The 16,553-nt window shown below is 41.9% G+C and overlaps 1 protein-coding gene and 1 long non-coding RNA gene across 3 annotated transcripts; one reads left to right on the forward strand and one right to left on the reverse strand.

The window, feature by feature from the left end:
* Positions 1 to 267: 267 nt before the first annotated feature.
* On the reverse strand, positions 268 to 5,867 carry LOC119115991 (WD repeat-containing protein 43-like). 2 transcript variants are annotated; one of them, XM_037240986.1, is made up of 18 exons: positions 5,605 to 5,867; positions 4,859 to 4,993; positions 4,655 to 4,776; positions 4,422 to 4,542; positions 4,214 to 4,332; positions 4,027 to 4,129; positions 3,868 to 3,932; positions 3,627 to 3,786; positions 3,446 to 3,532; positions 3,231 to 3,344; positions 3,000 to 3,140; positions 2,852 to 2,938; positions 2,732 to 2,763; positions 2,552 to 2,615; positions 2,331 to 2,444; positions 2,098 to 2,167; positions 1,481 to 1,542; positions 268 to 1,292 (listed from the first exon to the last, which is right to left on the reverse strand). In XM_037240986.1, the coding sequence occupies exons 1-18, from the start codon at positions 5,809 to 5,811 to the stop codon at positions 1,152 to 1,154; spliced, it is 1,944 nt and encodes a 647-aa protein (XP_037096881.1). In that variant the 5' UTR covers positions 5,812 to 5,867; the 3' UTR covers positions 268 to 1,151. The 2 variants fall into 2 exon arrangements, with proteins under 2 accessions (XP_037096881.1, XP_037096880.1); XM_037240985.1 differs by having other exon boundaries at positions 3,868 to 3,935.
* A 13-nt stretch (positions 5,868 to 5,880) lies between these two features.
* On the forward strand, positions 5,881 to 6,746 carry LOC119115995. The gene is made up of 2 exons (XR_005096220.1): positions 5,881 to 6,264; positions 6,608 to 6,746. It is a non-coding gene; the product is annotated as an uncharacterized LOC119115995 (long non-coding RNA).
* The last annotated feature ends 9,807 nt before the right edge of the window (positions 6,747 to 16,553 follow it).

Raw genomic sequence — 16,553 nt, forward strand, 5'->3', positions numbered from 1 at the left:
GGCAGAGTATTCATCAGAGCTTCTGATGTTTTGAAGATGCCGAGGTATCTCAGAAGGCACAATCAAGAGGGTTGCAGAGCAGAAAGTATTACATTAATTTGGATAAAATGAACCTGCCAAACTGCCGGCTTCATTATGTACAACATAGCATACAATGTCTTAAAGCAGTTTACCTTCTTCCACCAAAATTGCATGAGCTTAGCTGTGTTTATTTGTATAGCTAACATTTGAAGATTAAGATGTGAATGATGACATACGACAACCCACTCTGGCCTAATCTTACATTTTAATTGGAATACATATACACAATTAAAATATTTGCAGGCTTTTGTGCAGCTTTGGTAAATATTTGTCACATTACAATTTATACAACACATACAAAGCACACCCTTGCTGTATATTAAGGCATGTTATACAAATGATTGCTTCCATTTTTTAAAAAATCTCATTTTGAATCAAATTGAAATATTTAACAGGCTAAGCAAGGTATTTAAAAGACTCAAACAACTCTACAAACACTAAGTTGTGTTAAAAATTCAAAGTCGTTTATTGAGTCTGTTCATTGCAATTTTTTTTTTTCCGGTGGCCGCCAGCTTTGGTTTTAAGGACCAAGTCTGTACAAAAGGATGGCAACACGTGATGTGGACCAGATAAAAATAAACACACACACACACCTTTCAGGAGACTTGACTTACAGGAGTTCCTTTAATCTCAAGGACCTCTGCGGGGTAGTTTTAGAATGAAGAGCGCATACAAACATTTGACTGTACATAGATTTACATTGTTGGGTCAGGACATAATGTGTGGTCTTAATGAGTCCTCCTTTGGCTCAAACAGTTTCCTGTACATAAAAGGCCTGGCGAGTATGGTTCTGCTCAACCAATAAGGCGGCGCCACCTTGTTTCCTGCACGGCAGAACAATACGTTGTGGTATTGGTTGCAAGATGGCAGAACGAAATTCTGGAAACATCCATCTCCAAATTCCTTCGTCGCTCATTTGGCGACAAAGAACTGGGATTCGTTCCAAAAAGCGGGGCTCAAATTCCATCACGTTCCTCCATTTTGTAACACAATACTTTGTTTTCATATGAAAATTAAAATCAGGAAACTAAAATGAAAGTACATTTCAGGTCCATGTTGTATTTGCCTTGTCATTCTTCTTCACTCTCATTATCGTGCTCCATCTTTTCCTCCCCGTTCGCTTTGGAATCCGTCCTGCCGTCGGCATCGTCTTCCTCGTGATCACTTGGCTCTTTCTTGTCGTCTTCCATCACCTCGTCCTCCTCCCAATTCTAATGACGAATAATAAACAGCAAATAAGCCTTCAGATTCATTTATTAATGAATTGCTGCAGATAAGCTTGTGTTTCAAATAGCATAACCCAAAATGTCTGTATTGTGTTATGTTATGATGTCCTTCCAGATCCTCTCTGTAAGCATTGGCAATTCAACATTTAGTTGGAGGACTCTTCAAAACTTACATCCGAGTCTTCATCCACAAGGCCTTCTTCAGACCCAGAGGCCTCATCCTCATCCGAAGATTCTGTTAAAGGCAGAAAACGGTGGCATTGGGTCATTTTAAAAAATAAATGGAGAAAGATTTCTATTAAGAAACACTTGCGCCCTACAGACGTCATTATTGGATCCAAAGAATTTTCTTTTCAAAAGGACACATTCATTTGAAAGTTCTTCACTGAATTGGTCCTTGGAAACAATCACAACAAGTTGTACTTGAAATGTTGGGAGATTCATTTCGTTACGCAGGAAAGCAAAATGCAAACTCCAACTCAAGTTAGGGTGTTGCAAAAGTAGAAAGCCCTACTTCTAAATTGCTGGTTGTTTTTTTTTCTTTTCCCTTCAATATTCCAACAATCAGTGACGTTGAAGACACTGGTGACCAGAGCAGGCGGGGGGGGCTCATTCTGCTCAAGATAAATTGCTACTGGCCATGTTGCCAGGCAACAGCAGCAGCGTTTGCATGCAGCGCACACACCACAATGTCTGCGTGAAGAGCAAAACTGCCGACATGAACCTCAAAACGCGCGCTCTGGAAAAATAGCTTCATGAGTGTCCAAATGAAAGGAAAGCAGTCCCTTACCCTCTTCATAGACCAGCTTGGCTGTGTGGTCAACGTCAAACGCCTTGTTGCTCTCCGTCTTTGTCTCCACCTAGCGGTCAACAATAATAGTGTTATGTTCCTGCTGCTGTCACAAAAATCAAGAGCTTCTCCCATGATCTGGGTTTTCTGTCACAACGCAAACAGATTGAGATGAAGCAATTAACGGGTCACGATTTGTTTGCATGACAGGATCACGAGATGCTGAAGCTGACCTGCGTCACCAGGAGGTACAGCTTTCCTTTTAACTTTGTCAGTTTGTGGAACATCTTCACTCTGCTCTCAATCATGTGGTAGAGCACTCCCAGCTGGGAAACCAGGTCGGGCAGCTGTGGGACGGGCCAGACAGGTCAAGGAAACGTAGCTTTTAGTTCACGTCACACCATCAAATACTCAACATGGAAAGCTTGAAGTGAGTGAGCAACAGCTGACTCACCGAAGACAGGTATGATGTGTGCTGCATTAGTACCGCTTTGAGCCACCGGACCATCAGAGATGCCCTACAAGAAGGAGGGAGGGAGGGAGGGGGGTTCAAATGGATCCCTCTATTACATGTAAACTAGGCACAAGTGAGTGGTGTCGTTTAGCTTAGTAGCATCTAATGTAAGCGACTCACGTGAAAGGGTGCCCTTGGAGCCTCTTGGTAATCTATAAAGAAAAGAAAAAATAGTCGCTTAAAGCACGGCCACAAAGATCCAGGCTTGTCACTGCAGAATACGAAGTGACGCTCACTCACCTCTTCCACCAACGGTAAAACGGAAGGAAGGGGTAGCCGAGCCACCGTTTTCTTGATCACCGTGTCTTTACGAGTTTGAAAAACTTTCTGGGAATGGAAAATAGCGATGAGAGGAACGGGACGGCCATTTTTAACAGCTCATACTCACATTTAGGATGGTGCTGTCGTTGCTCTCGAGGCCCTGCACCAGCAGCACGGCAAAATTGTCCGTCTGCAAGCAGGGCGCCCCCTTTTGGGCGGAGGCCGCAGATTGCAGATCAATTTCCCCGAGACGCTCCGCTATTGACTTCTGAAAAGAGAGAGGGGCGTTGGGGCTGTTCTTTTTCCCCCCGCCATTTCTTATATACGCGAGCGATCGGGACGGGTACACCGAACAAACCTCTTTGTTGTCCGTGCCTTCTTTTCTTTTCGCCGTCGCCTTCACTGGGGCTTGATGACCGGGAAGACCGGGAATGAGCACTTTGCTCTTGGCGTTGACAACTGGGGTTTTCACCTGGAGTTGAGACACCACAAGATTTGTTGTATGTTCTCAAGCATTCTACTGCTTGATCTCGCAGAAGCAAAGGGCAAATTACGTTTCCTGAAAAAGGCTACCTTAGAAACGGCAGATGTGATGGAAAGGGACAATGTGGTCTGAACATTCCGCGTCAAGCAAACGTGCCTATCGGCTGTGTTAAGGTCCTGGGGGGGGAAAAAAATAAAGGAGGTTGGGATAAGGTCATTTACAAGTGATCTACAAGACAGCAAAGGGGCAACGCTGGGCCTGTGCGCTCACCACTCTCTCCGTGACAGGCTGCAGATAGTTGCCGTAAGCCAGCATCGCACTTCGGGACTCGGCGGCCAAGGCGGCGGCGAGGAGGGGGATCGGCGTCGGGGTATCCTTTGTGTCCGACATCTGCAGCGTGCACAAAGGCGACTGGGGCTTCTTGCAGGGCCTGCGACGACACGCTTTGATGAGCTCGCGTGGCGAGCCGAGCCGGCCGTCTGAACGCGCAGGTCAGGTTGAATGCGCTCACCCGTTTAGAAAGTGCTCAAAGAGATGCAGCTGTCCATCTTGGCACACCGCCGCCAGCCTCACCGCCTGCTGAGAGGAGACAACCGGGAATTTGGCGGCGTGCTCGTCGACAAGCATCCGTCGGGATGGATCGGTGAGGTTTCATCGCATCTTCTCTGACCTGTTCCTTGCTTTTGGACGCGACGAGGTCAACGTGCTTCGGCTCATCCGTCAGTACGAACGACGCCACCGAGTTTTTGTCCTTGCCGTCTTCTCGTACTTGCCTGCGGCGAGACAATCTGGAGTCAGTACCGCCGCACCAGTGCGGGTCGCTTCAGGATTTGAATGAGCACCGCGTACGCACGCACCACACGCTAAGCAGTCGATCGTGAGCCGCGCCAGACACAAAATAGAGACCGCTGCTGTCGCTGGGCTGCGCCGTGGCAAAGCGGAGCGTCGTCACCGCCGTGGAGTGGCCGGTGAATTTCTGCAACGGGGGAGAGAGGCCCATAGGTTGCCGGTTCGGCTCGATGAAAGCGATGCTTGATGGGTGATTACAAAGTTAGCCACACTCACCCTATAAAGCTCCTTGGTGTCCAAGGCCCACATCTTGATGACCCGTCCGGCCGAAAGCAGCAGTTTACCGTCCGGGCTCACGCACAAACTGGTTACCGCGGCTCCGTCTGCTTTCCACTTGCTGTAAACAACAACTGGGATTGCATTTATTGACACCGGTACCCTGCAGCCCTAATCATGGCTCATTTTGAGGATGTCGCGTGCAGATCTGGAGATTTTATCATTAGACTGACCTCCGCGCCTTGCCCGTCTGCAGGTCCCATTCCACAATGTTTGTGTCATCGGAGCCGCTATATAACAAAGTGTCTTCGGGGTGCCAATGAACGCAATTCACTCCCCCGCTATGGCCTCCGTCCTGAAAGCACAAAAACAACCTTCTAGCGTCAAAATGCACAGAAACGGCTACAAATGATGACAAGGATTAGTTTCAAACTTACCAGGGTGCAGTGAAGAGCTCCCTTGGCTGTACTGTAAATAAGGACGGTGCCCGCCACCGTGCCCATTGCCAACAGGTCTGCCCTTTGCTCCAGCTGCACCGCCTCCGATTTCCTCCTCTTCCTCTGAGGACCCTCCTGAAAAACGTACCACACTCACTTCCATCAGTGTACGAGAAACGGTTGCATTGATTTGACACAATTGACACGGAGGATTGTTATCTCGTGCAAAGAAAGTCGGCGACATGTGACGTCACGTACAACAATGCCAGTGGTCGGAGACGGTTAAATGTTATTTTCGCTGCTTTATTTGAGTTACAGTGCTGCCGGAGGAGTAGACTCCTCCTGCCACTACCGGCATGTTGCTAACCCGCTGTTAGGTGAATTAGAAAAATATGGTTTGTAGTACCGACGGACCGTATTCGACAACGTGAGAAATTAATCATCTGTGGTTGTTCCATTGTTGTAATCCCGTAATTGCGCAGATCACAACTCCACGTGCGACCAACGTGGGTTTTGGGAGCTGTTGACGGCTAGCAGTTAGCTAACGTGCTTCTACGGCTAAGTCGCGAACACGCACTAGGAGAAAAGGTCTCTGTGCTAAGCAGGGTAGGTCATGGTTATTTGCACGTTTCTTTGCAGAAAATCGCGACCGATCACGTGTTGCCGTCTTTTGATGACAACGTCCGAGCCCGAGTAATTTAGGCCGCGCTAGCCGCAAGGAACGCCACAGCAGCAGTCTTGCGTACCTTGGCTGTCCGGCATGGTCCCCAATGTATGCATGTAGGAGTGGCGCTCAAATGAGCTGAAGGCACGTACTCCTGGTGGAGTGTTTGACTGTCTGTGTTCCAAATTCGAAGCCTCCCATCCTGGGCGCACACTGCCAGGTATCGGTGGGATTTAGGCGAAAAGACGCAAGGTAGCGGCAGCGAAGCGCTGCCTTTACCGTCCGCCATTTCTGAAAGCAAGCGCTGGAGTTTGCGTGCGTGGTTTCCTCCAACCACGTGTGGATGCTCGTGCACATGCGCAGTGACGCTCCTACGACATCCGCTGCTGATTGGCTGCCACCAGACAACAACTCCTGCTGCCTTTTTTTCCTTTAAAAAAACAAAACAATAACAAAGTTGTATTAATCTTCCCTTTCCCCCCAAAGTTTTATTAATCTACGCAATGGACTGCGTCACACGCATTATAGGATGAGATGATGGATGGACTGTGCAACCACAATCTCGTAGAAAAGCTTTTCCCTCAACTGTAACACTGTCTTCCGCTGGAAATGTTACAAATGTCGCGCATTTATGACGTCACCATTTGCAACCTCAAAAAATGTCGTTACACACCTGTTGACACACCTGTTGACACACCTTTGTTGCAATCCCAGGTTTTTGTCATCTTAAAATAAGACCAAGGTAAATCATTTCAAAACTTTTTATCCACCATCAAGGAGATCTATAATCTTGTGCATTTACTTGTCTGCAGGTAAAATAGTTGAGTTGATCTCTGGATATCTTTAACATCACAAAAACCTGGAATTTATCCTGGGGTTTATTGTTTGTGGACTTTTTATGTTTTACCATTACGTTTCTGATGAAACTGCTCATGCATTTGGCGTAATCTGCTTTAGTACTTCATATTTCTTCTTTTCCACTAACTCTTCACACATTCACCACTATCAATCATGAATGCTAAAATCACCATTGAAGCCTTTTACCCTGTTTTCTCAATCACAAACTCTTTGTCTTTTGCCACCAGGAAGAAGATGTGATGTCATGGTTATTTGCAACGATGGTCACCAGATGTGTTCAAATGCCCACAAGGAGAGAAAATATGGTACAACAGATGGAAAACGACAAAAAGCAGGTGTGAATAAATCATATAAGGCTTGTCTGAATTGCATTGTTGTATAAATCGAGATGTCAATTATTTAGAAGGTAGTTTGTATGCCGAACTTGGGCGATGAAAATTTACGCCATTGAGGCTTTTCATTTCGATTCGCTCAGATGAGGAGGGCCATATATCAGAAATAGTCTTCTCGATTATAGAAACAATTCTCAGGAATGGTCAAAAATAATACTACTAAATGAAAAGAGAAGCAGAAGAAATTATTTGCAGCTTAGTTACTTTTTTCTTTCAATTCCTAGTCTTTATTTCACTAAGTAACAGATGTACTCACATAATATGCACAAAGTTGATGTTGATATTTGAGCACCTGCAAATAAACACAACATTAAGAAGCCACACACTATCAGTGGCTGGCGTTAAATACTTGAATAAACGCAGAAAGCAAGATGTCTGAAAATCTAAAGACCTTCAAAAAACAGTGAAACATTTAGTGATACAATTTGTAAATGTGTGCAAATGTTGATATCTCATTATTTGGCTGACTCAGAAACTCTTTAAAATTAGATAGTAAAAATGTTAGGTGTAATCAGTTACAATGACATGCAGCGCTTTCTATTGCCAAACCACATGGTTTATTACAAACTATCATTCACTGTATGTATAGTTATATTTTTTTTATTAGTTTGTCACTTGCATAATTATGAACACACTAAAACACCGTTTGTGAATTTTTTTATCGTATTGTTCAGTAAAGCAGCTTTTATGATGCAACAATACTGTGGAAGTTTAGTATCCCATATAGTCTGAAGGCTGTGAATTGTCACACACACACACACACACACACACACACACACACACACACACACACACACACACACACACACACACACACACACGGACGGGTGCAGCGCATCATATTTAATCTCAACATATATTATTGATCACTGCGCCCAGCAACAAATAAGAGCTGATTGCAACTGTGTGGAGGCTAATGTAAAAATGTGAATGATTGATGAACAAAAAAAATTCTACAATAAATTAAGTATAACTAGCCATTTCTCTCTTGGGTCAAAAAGGGAAACAATCTACTTGGTAATCCAATGGGCATTCCTTTTCAGCCCTGTTCACAATTATACATAACAGCTTTCCCCAAAAGTCTCATGGCAATGTTATCCAAATTAGACTGCAGCTGCGGTGTCTTTTTTCACATTCCATTAATGCGGGTGCTGCACAGTGAAGAGAGAGTATAAAAGCTGATTAGAATGCTTTCTTTCCACATGAGTGCATCAGGAAACACACTGGTAATTCTCTAATCGCTCTGCGCAGTGTTGCGTAGGATTACCAGGATGAAGTATTTTCCTTGGATGACAATTGAGGTAAATCAATTTTCCATTTTCTTTTAGGACTTCACTTCTATCTGGTGTCAGACTAATGATGGCATGAGCCAGTGGGACAGTAGTCATTCATCAAAAGCTTTAAAACCCCAAAAGCCGAGCTGCGTCTCGCTCTCTGGCGCATACGCAGGCACGCAGGCACGCACGCACACTCAGGGTCTGGTCTGCTCATTAGTAAGACAAAATTACTTGTGAGGCGAGCTGCTTGCAGCTATCATGCTCTAATTGTGCAGGAGAGGGGGATTAATTCAAGGAGCCCCCTTGGTTTGATTGAAATATAATTCATTTTTAACTTAACTGGAAGCAAACACGGGTCTAACATCACTTTGACACTTGACTGTTGCATGACTCGATACTTTTCACCCCCCTTGCAAAACTGTTACTATGGACGCAGACATTTATTGTAGTACAGTATCATGCCACATGGTGGCACCTCTGATTTTAGGATGTCAATTAGTCACTTCCGGTACCAGTGGAAAATGAACTTTAGTTTTGAAAATGACCTGTTTGTTCCATGGCTACCTATTTACCGTAGCACCTCCTCAACTCGCAGCAGCACACGTTACAGCGCGCGAGTAAGAATTTCATCACTCACGTCAACAATATCGCGACTTCCGAGAGTCCGATTCATTTCTTTGTTTGAAATAAAAAGCACTTTTTAATCTCTCTTTGACAGATTACATCACATTTTCCACAAATGTTAAGGAAAGGAGGAGATTTGACTTTCCCAAGAGAGATGTGGTGAATATTTATTGTGGCACATCACACAATGACATTTTACTTGTTGGCCTTTTAACAAGACAACAATGGCAAAACAATAGATTCACAATAATGACAAAGTTTTTCACTTGCCTAATTTCCATTACATTTTCCAAAGGTGAATTTGTGCGGATGAGTGAGTGTTCATCGTGCAGAGTAGTGATGGGATAATGAAGTTTCAAAGATGCATCATGAACCACTTATATTTTTTTACTATTCTACATGATGCTGAGTTACACTGGTTCTGGACCTTGCTAAGGAATGGCTCAGTTCTTTGTATCCAATTAAATGTCTAATTTCAACCAGGAGCTCTGAAAATGCTACTCAAGGCCACAGTGCTAAATGTTTGCAAGGGCACAAGTTTAACTTTTACGAATTGTTTTTAACTTGCTAGTCCTTTAAAAAAATATACAATTCAGAATTGTATACTTTTTGAAAGGACTAGCAAGTTTGTCAAATAAAGTTGAGTGTTGAGCAAACGCATCTATCTGGAGGCTCACCAGTCATGTTTATTTCATTTTGAAATCATCAGATAGTGTAACTGCAAACAGGCTGCAGATATTTTAATGTAGCAGTGAAGCATTTATTGTTATGATTCATAAGATCCTGCCTTATGCAGTACAGCAAACTTTCATCACTATATTAATTACAGGAAATAACTCTGCTACTCTCTGAAACATACTGGAGAGCAATGTAAGAGTTGTAGATGCATCGTAAATGTTATGCTACGTACTGTATTTCACTATAATTCAAGAGGTCTGGCAGTGCCCACGCTTTTGCAGCTATAATAAAAACATTGTAAATATAAATGCATTTCTTCTAGATTATCATTCTTTAAGTTCTTGTCATTACGATTTAATATTGTGCATTCTTTCTTTCTTTCTTTCCTTTTCCCTTTTTGATCAAGGCCCATATTCCAAAGTTAACTTCAAATGAACGTACATTTCCTTCAATACTATAAATCGGTGTTGTCAAAAGTTGATATATATGACTTAATTATTATCCTTGAATTATGGTTCCCCATACTTGATGAGCCACTGACTCAGCTGCAGTACAAGGGACTGGCCAATGGAGAATGCATTCAGATAAGAGTTTTCATCATATTTCTCATCAGGGTTGAGACATAAGTCACACTTGAGCTAGATCTAATTGCTGAGTCATCCTATAAAATAATTGGCAAATGTAAATTAATGTAGGCTCTGGAGGAGCAGGGGAAGTATCGAGAGTGCGCAGATCTCTGGTCTTTGAAATAAGAAAAACAGATTATTGTAGAAAAAGGTTCATATTTCACCATTAACCCAGTGACTTTTGGGAAATGGATCTAATTCTGCCACTGCCACACATTCATTTATATTCAGGCTATTTTTTTGACAATAGGAATCTATTAGATAAAACAATGTGCAGTGAGCAAACATTTGGAATAAGGAGCTTGTTCCATATTCATAAAGATGTATTAGAAAGCGTATATGCTCAAACCCATAAATAGGAATTTTACACCCTATTAAAAGAAGCAGCAATGGAGTATCTCGCAATTCATGTCCTTAAATGCCTGATACCTTTTGGAGCACTAATGCACCACAGAGATACTCAAGCTGTGCATGAAACAACATTAAACTGTGGTGGAGGGGGGTAGATAGGTAGGTCTAAATATCCAAATGATGTCTAAACTGTTTTTTAAAGTTCTAACTCGCACTGCATCATAGAAGTTGTTGTACAAGACCCCTTAGCTTGTGGAAAAATAACATCCGTGGCATGGTTTCTTGCAAACTAAGTCTGTTCTCAAATATTGTACAATGAAAGCACAAGTGAACTCGAAACTGTGAGACGAAAATGTTTTTTTTATTTGGGTCTTGGTACAGTGTTGCATCTCAAAACTCATTATGGAAAATGAGACTGGCTCATTGAAGAGGAACATGTGCTGGCCTCTCACTAATTACAACAACAAATTTGAAATAAATATTTCCCCCTGTTTATATGCCAGTCCATCAAGACAAACTATCAAATACAAAATTAATGAAACTGTTTTGTGGCACAAAAGAGGCTGGGGAATTGGGTCCTGGGAACATTGTATTGTGCTGAATAAATATTTGGTAATTGAATTTGAATCAACGTACGTGACACTAGCCTCGACTAAAAAAACAAAACCAGAAAGAAAATGACAAGACAGAATGGAAGGTTTCATTTTGCCCACCCCAAAAATCCCCTCATTTAATTTACCCAAACAGAGATTCCAACAACATACAGCCCCAAACCAATATTTGCCCAAAACATATTCCAAGAGAAATCACATGAAACTTGAGTCAGTTGAACCATTTTTGACTAATTTAAAGGTTGTAGTTAAACATTGTGGCAATAAAATAATGTGAATGCATATTTGTTTTATATTTGCAACCAACTCAACCCCAATGAAAAGTTGCTTAGCCATTGGACCAGATCTCAAAAGGCACGAAAGAAAAGCCACAAAAAGGCCTGTGATATCAATAGAGCAGAAGAATGCCTTGTGAAAAAGAAAAAATGGCATAAGTGGAAGAAGGTCAATCACTATGCAAAAGTATGCAACAAAAAAACAAAAAAGGCTCCAGACACAGAACAGAATAAAACCCAAGGACATCTACACTGTTGAAGAGCAGGATGACAATGAGGAATGTGGAAATGCATACAGTGAACTTGGACCACACAACTGATGTGCACATTAGATATGGGAGCGAAGTCCAGAAAGCGTCTATGCCGCCGCACATGATCAAAACACCATTCAAACCGCACTACATACACAAATAGGTTAGGTAGACATCCCAAGGTTCTATGTAGTGACATTTCTAGACCCACTTCTCCTAGACTTGAAAGCATACGGAGTGCTCGGCCTTATTAAACTTAATTTATGCAGTCACAGCACAAAATAGAGCATTGCCTAATTAGATAGCATTTTCAATGCGAATACAAACAAACAAAGACCAGCAAGCTAAGAGTGTGCAAGACCCTTGAAAATGCCAATTATGGCCATGTGACTGTCTACTCACTTAGGATATCACATCCAGCAGGAGCAAACTTTTTTTTTAGTCTGCTTGATGCAAGACCTGACCACCGAACTATTGGTTTGAGTCCGTATACTTTCAGCCCAATGTTGAACAGATAGTGCCATCTAGAAAAGTCAAATATAAAACAACTGTTTGATGAAGCAAATCCAAAGCTTCATTTTCCCATCACGAATGTAAATCATGAATGCCCCCCTTACGCTTTATAGAAATGCTGGACGTGTTGGGTCCTCGGTAAATTACGGGAAGTGTAGTTAGACTTGCTGTAAACGTGGAGAAGAAATGACTATCGGGTGCACAATTAAAGGAGGAGAAATGAGTCAAGAATGCATGAATGAAGACAGCTTTATTCTTAATGACTATGGTGTGTTGTCATTTACGAGGGAGGTGGGGGCTCCTCTCATGTAAACTTTATTACCATAGTGCTTAATGACCCCCCCTGCAACGTCTCAGTCCTGCCTCAAGATACTTGCTGTAATTTACTTATTTTTACGTTTACTTTTTTTTTTGCTTCAAATCAGCTGAGATTAGATTAAAAAAAGTAAGAGCATGTGGGGGGCAGTTTGGAATTTTCGCTAATCACGTCCCATCTTTTTATTTACTCCTCGCTCAGAAGCTCGCATATAAAACAAGCTTTTGAAGGCAGCGAGCAATGTTTTGTGAGAGGCATACTTGGTGCACTTTGCTTATAAACGTTAAGAGGTTATCAACGATTTCAAGTTGCAATACAATCCAGCAATTGATTGAAAAGGGAAGAAAAATAGTTAGTCAGCCTTATGCAGTCGGAGCATATTTTTGGAAAACTAGGCAAATATATCAAACCAAAAAAAACAAGGCCTGGTATTTTATGTGTTTTTTTGCTCACTTGCGAATCTAAAGGTTAATTAAAACAACAAAGGAGATCCAAATGAATTTTTAAAAAGTTTTTCAACGCTGGCGTGCATTTCAAATCCTCATGGCAAGAGGTGAAGGGACAAAACTAAATGATAAATAACTCGGGCAAGTTATCATGGCTTCAGTCTGCTGTGGCTCAGGGGAATGATTTAAACATGAACATTGAAGACAATTCTGCTTGAGCTGAGCTCAGGTCCTAAAAATGGCTACCGTTATTGGTAAAGCCGCTGCTCGCAGAAACAAACAGCATAAACCAGTGAGGAAATATGACTCCAACTGCATTAAATTAGCTTTTATTTGGAGCCGAGCGGGAGCCAAGGCTGCAGCGTGTGGTAGATGGCCAAGTTATTAGAAATAAATGCTGGAAACCACCGCAACTCCCATGATATATTGTGCAACCAAACACAAGTCCGGCTAGAGTAGACCCACGGGAAAAGTATCGAAGCTTGATATGGTTTTCACTTTTCCAATATTTAATTACAAGGTCAACATTCAAACTGTGCATATACAATATTGATACGGTAGCTTAAACTAAAGTGTTTTTTTTTTTTTTTATGCGCACTGCATTTTTGTAAGTAGGCTACAGTATTACTTTTAAGAACTAATTTAAAGTAGTAACACATTTGTATTTAATCTTGGAGGAAACCTTTGGTTTTTATATGTTTGTTTAAATAGCTTTTTAGCTTTTGTGTGCCATACACTGTCTTGAGTAATTCTTTACAGGGTCTTTTACTCCTACAATTAAATAAAGTGTGAATATTCCTATATTCAAACACAGCGTTAGTGTGCACATTCTCATTTAGAAATTATAATTAAAAAAAACAACTCACAAGATGTTTAATAGTCTGTCTCACCCTGACTGACTGTCTCTCTGTTCTCTACAAAGTATCCTTTAGTAACTTTTTTTTGTTCGGTAATTGGTACATTATATGCATGAGGGCTTTTATTATTTTTTTCCTTTGCTAACAAAACACAGGAGGCGACAACACATTATTATTATTTTTTCCTTCGCTAACAAAACACACGAGGCAACAACACGTACAGAGAGTTTGCATGCAAACCTTTGGATACAAAGCCACAAACTAGTTGTGAAACTCAAATCATTAATTACTGAATTCAATGAGGCCCACACAGCAACACGGCAACGGCACATAACCGCAGCATCCTCTTGCTGTCATCCAAAGCACGCTTCACTAATAGATGTGCGACAGGAACAAGACCCCCCCCAAAAAATTGCTTATTAAATGAAGTTATTAATTCATGTCTCGCGACCAGTGAGACGAGAAATTAAGAAACAGAGGGGAGCTACATAATTAATGGTCCAGCAGCGCCGCCACGCCAGGTTTAAAAGACCCAACACAGAATGCATCTAAAATTCAAAAGCGCCGCCTCCTTAGACCAACGAGTGAGGTAGCTTTATATAAAACAAAACAACAAATGTCTCACCTCAGCGCAAGTTTTATCGCTGATCAAATGCTTTAGATGGTTGTTGTTTTTGCTTTAGTGAAAGTCATCAGCTGTTGAATATGTACAGATGAAATCGAAACGTAAATTCCAGTACAGGTGAAGTTGAACCATTTAAGCCTGTTCATAAATAAAAACTACTCACCAAAAACAGACTTTGTCTGAAATGTGTTTTGATTAAATGAACAAACACTCCAAAGTATCCATAGGTGTGAGATTTGTGCCTTGTGCATGGCTGGCAGTCACTCCTGGGTGGAGCGAGCCTCTGGCCCAAAGTCAGAATAAGCATCCATAGGTGTGAGATTTGTGCCTTGTGCATGGCTGGCAGTCACTCCTGGGTGGAGCGAGCCTCTGGCCCAAAGTCAGAATAAGCATCCATAGGTGTGAGATTTGTGCCTTGTGCATGGCTGGCAGTCACTCCTGGGTGGAGCGAGCCTCTGGCCCAAAGTCAGAATAAGCATCCATAGGTGTGAGATTTGTGCCTTGTGCATGGCTGGCAGTTACTCCTGGGTGGAGCAAGCCTCTGGCCCAAAGTCAGAATAAGCTTCAATTTGATAAGCCTTCAGTTTGTCGAGTCAGAGTGAAGCTGCTATGCGACTGACCCTTCTGAACCCCGTCCGTCTCTTCTGAGGAAGAAAGTGTTGTTCACGATTGCCATCGACAAATCCTCCTCACACAGGTTTTGAAGGCGCAATAAGTGCACTGAACAGCAAAGGATGGATTTGGCTTTGGAAAATTGCAACCACTTGTTGTCTGCCTTGGCACTACTGTCAAAGTACCCATGAGCAAGGCATTGAACATTTGCATGTACCTGCCTCATCTATGTATCTGACACTCCCTCTATGTCTCCATTTATGAAGGCGACTTTTACCTTCTCTGTGTGGCGTGCAATAAAAAATATAGCGCAAAGTGTCAAATCAATTTCCCCCGGCCTTGAGGGGAATTAGTACAATAAATAATAAAATAAAACATTCAAAGAGAAATTTAAAAAGTGAAGTGCAGAAGCAGCCTCTCTCTTGTTCTCCATAAATGTCTTGTATTACAGCAGTTAACATCTATTTACACCTGTTTGACATTTGGGAAAATTAAAATGTTGTCGTTGGCGGCGTAGCAGTTCATTCGCTTGACGTCCATTTAGTGGCTTGGGCTCCGTTCTAACTCTGTCAAGAAAATAAGCAACGCGTCTTCCGCTCATAATTCCACCCAGCATAAGTAGCGTGAACAGGGCCCGCTTTGACCTTCCGCATTTCACTCCACTGAAGTCGCAGTTGCCATCGTGTTCTTTTCATTCGACACTTCTGTATTTGTTCACAAGATGTAAAAGTTTAGAAGAGCCTAATGAACCCCTGGAGTCATGACTTATGCATTGCGGTAATAAAGTGAGATGAATCATTGATCTCCTGGTGATCCTTTTTCAAAAGTCTAATCTCACCCTTTAGTCTGAAAGTGTAGTGAGAAGAAGCCCATTTTGCTTACTAGAGCTCCCGCGTGGCTGAGAAAATGTCACGGTGTCGCATTACTGCTTGACTCCCAGGAGCTCGCTGGCCTACATAACAGAAGAAAAGGCTTTCATTTGGATGTGAAATTGGCCGTGGAGGATGGCAAATGACAAATAAATAATGACATTTTACTGAAGTGTGAGTCAAGTCTGGACATGAATTGTATAGTCGGTGAAAAAATTACACTTCTTCATTTTTCGTGGCATACTTGTGTCATATTAATTGTTGGATCTTCTCGTTACCGCTAGTCATGTCGTGACCAGTAAGCCAAAGACTAGCTAATAAATGATAGGCTGGGGATGAAATATTTTGATATGATGCAAAATGTAAGCTAATACAATTAAAACCACCAGCCTGTGCATTTGACATGTAAAATTATACGGACATGTTTATTGGTCACATTTAATTAATTTTTTTTTTTTTTTTTTTTTTATAGCTCTGCATAGCACTTACAAATGCCACAGACTGCAAAATGATTCACTGCTAATACAAAATGTTATCAGACCAATATTATGGAGTGATATCTTGAATTCTGTGGAAAATGACCGCAAATAAAAGATTGTCACTTGAGAAACTCTCACTATTGTATACTGTATGTTCACTAGGGGGCACTAACTAGTAGGGGAAAGAACATGAAGCATTTTTGAGACAGCAGCCACTGGGAACAAGCACATGAATTAACCAAAAAAAAAAGCTCAACATTCAGCCCTTTATGGCCCACTTGCTTGTCATGTTTCTTTTGTTTTGTGTAGTCTTCATTTAGTTACTTTATGATAAGTTTGGCTTTAGGCATGTACTTAATGGACTCAGTATG

Source organism: Syngnathus acus, chromosome 22 (genome assembly GCF_901709675.1).
Source record: "Syngnathus acus chromosome 22, fSynAcu1.2, whole genome shotgun sequence".
Classification (NCBI taxonomy): Eukaryota; Metazoa; Chordata; class Actinopteri; order Syngnathiformes; family Syngnathidae; genus Syngnathus; species Syngnathus acus.

Excerpts from the sequence above, each read along its gene's own strand:
- LOC119115991 (XM_037240985.1), bottom strand. The coding sequence starts at position 5,811 with ATGGCGGACGGTAAAGGCAGCGCTTCGCTGCCGCTACCTTGCGTCTTT. Across the intron at positions 4,130-4,213 it reads GATCGACTGCTTAGCGTGTG|GCAAGTACGAGAAGACGGCA; the intron begins GTGCGTGCGTAC and ends GTCTCGCCGCAG. Across the intron at positions 3,787-3,867 it reads TTTGAGCACTTTCTAAACGG|GCCCTGCAAGAAGCCCCAGT; the intron begins GTGAGCGCATTC and ends GTGTCGTCGCAG.